The sequence below is a fragment of the Panthera pardus genome, unplaced genomic scaffold, assembly GCF_024362965.1.
Source record: "Panthera pardus isolate Hobbes unplaced genomic scaffold, ASM2436296v1 HiC_scaffold_16, whole genome shotgun sequence".
NCBI classification, from domain to species: Eukaryota; Metazoa; Chordata; class Mammalia; order Carnivora; family Felidae; genus Panthera; species Panthera pardus.
The window spans coordinates 13,928,358-13,929,975 of record NW_026526721.1 but is presented as its reverse complement, the minus strand read 5'-3'; the positions used below and the strand labels follow the sequence as shown (position 1 = coordinate 13,929,975).

At 49.5% G+C, this 1,618-nt stretch overlaps 1 protein-coding gene across 1 annotated transcript; it reads right to left on the bottom strand.

Annotated features, from left to right (window-relative positions):
- Positions 1-456: 456 nt before the first annotated feature.
- On the bottom strand, positions 457-1,370 carry LOC109249677 (keratin-associated protein 11-1). Its single transcript, XM_019420160.2, has one exon. It carries the CDS (start codon positions 1,308-1,310, stop codon positions 849-851), a length of 462 nt encoding a protein of 153 aa, XP_019275705.2. The 5' UTR covers positions 1,311-1,370; the 3' UTR covers positions 457-848.
- Positions 1,371-1,618: the final 248 nt, after the last annotated feature.

Here is a 1,618-nt window from a genome sequence, read left to right as displayed (position 1 = left end):
TTTGATGCCCTGAATCTCAGGCCTTGGAAACCAACTTCCCCACCCTTCTTCCTACTCACTCTGTCCTATCTGATCATGGAGGGATCTTCTGCAAAGTTTTCCACTGTGGTTCTCTGATAAAGTAAGATTCTGAGACTCTAATAGACTCTGTTGCCCCCTTCACTGTATAATTCCCCAAACTACTTGGTTACCCAGGTAACTTTTCTTTTGCCCACATGGAAATTATTCTGTACACCCATAAAAACTGAGTGAATATGGAAGACACATCACTGTATACCACTACACGTCCAAAGATTCTCTGACCAACTAAAAGACCAGATATTCCCTTGCTTGTCCTGAAACACAATGACTGAACCCGTACTCTAGGCTCAGAAAAGAAAGTCAGACACTGATCAGCAAGGATGGTTCACAGACAGCAAAAACCCTTGCAAATAAAGAACTCTATTGAGACATACGTTTGCAATGCCAAATAAGCAGGTTTATTGAGAAAATACAGAGCGAGACAAGTTCCTTTCCTCAGAGGCACAAAAGCAGAAGCCAAAAGACACAGCAGCAAGGTCAAAACACGTCAAAACCAGCAGAGACCGGAGTATGGGAAGTGAAGTTTCTGGAAACATCCAGACGCATATGCACCACCAGTGATCAACCCTTAAAATAAGCTTGGTGCTAGCCAGAAAACTCATAGATTGCCAAAGGCAGCTTATTCAGAGCTAGCAGCCAAGCAGTCAGGCAGTCAGAAGAGGGATCAGCAATGAAGAGCTGTTCAGGGACAGGCAGCATCCTGGACGAGCCTGGAAACACAGCTGGCAGGTCCTGGAGTCTTGATTCGCTCACTGGCTCCTACACACTTAGCAAGTTCTTCGACAGCTGGACATGCAGGACCGCTGGTACGTCCTGGAGCCCCCGCAGGCTGGTTGGCAGACAGTGGAGACTCCTCCCACTGGCTGGCACACATTAGAGATGCCACCCAGGGACTGACAGCCACTGGAGACAAAGGTGAGTGGCCGGCTGTAGGTGGTCGAGCAAGGATTAGAGACACAGGTGGTCTGTCGAGAGCAGGTCACCTGTCCGAGGCTGGAGATGCAAGGATTTTGCTGGTGACAGGTTGGCTGGCAAACAGTGGGCTCACAGGTGGTCCCCTGACAGTGGTCCAGGAGCCAGGAGCCAGTTTGGAAGGAACTGGGCAAATAGATGCCGCTCAGGCAGTCGGCATCCTGGGTAGAAGCCGTGGCAACCGGGGCCACTGGGACAGCGCAGTGTCCTCCAATTGGCCTGGAAGAGCAGTTTCTTGTGAAACAGTTGTAGGACATGGTGCCAGACAGAGAGCTGTGGGTAACTTGCTGAAGCAAGCTTCTGAATTGTGAATGTCCCTCCAGGCTCCCGGGCTTTTATATATCCTTGCTGGTGGGTGGGGCTCCCGCCCTGGTCTTCCTGGCTTCTTTGGCCCAGGCCAGTGTGCCTTAGAACATCTTGTGAATCCCTAGGTTAATTGTCTCTCGAAAAGCCTTCATCCTCATAAAGATACTTTAGTAGTTTGGTAACTAAATCATAAGGCTTCTGAACTGTACTTAGTCCCAGGATTAAGAAGGTTACCTGACAGCTTCAAAGCTCTCCGTCA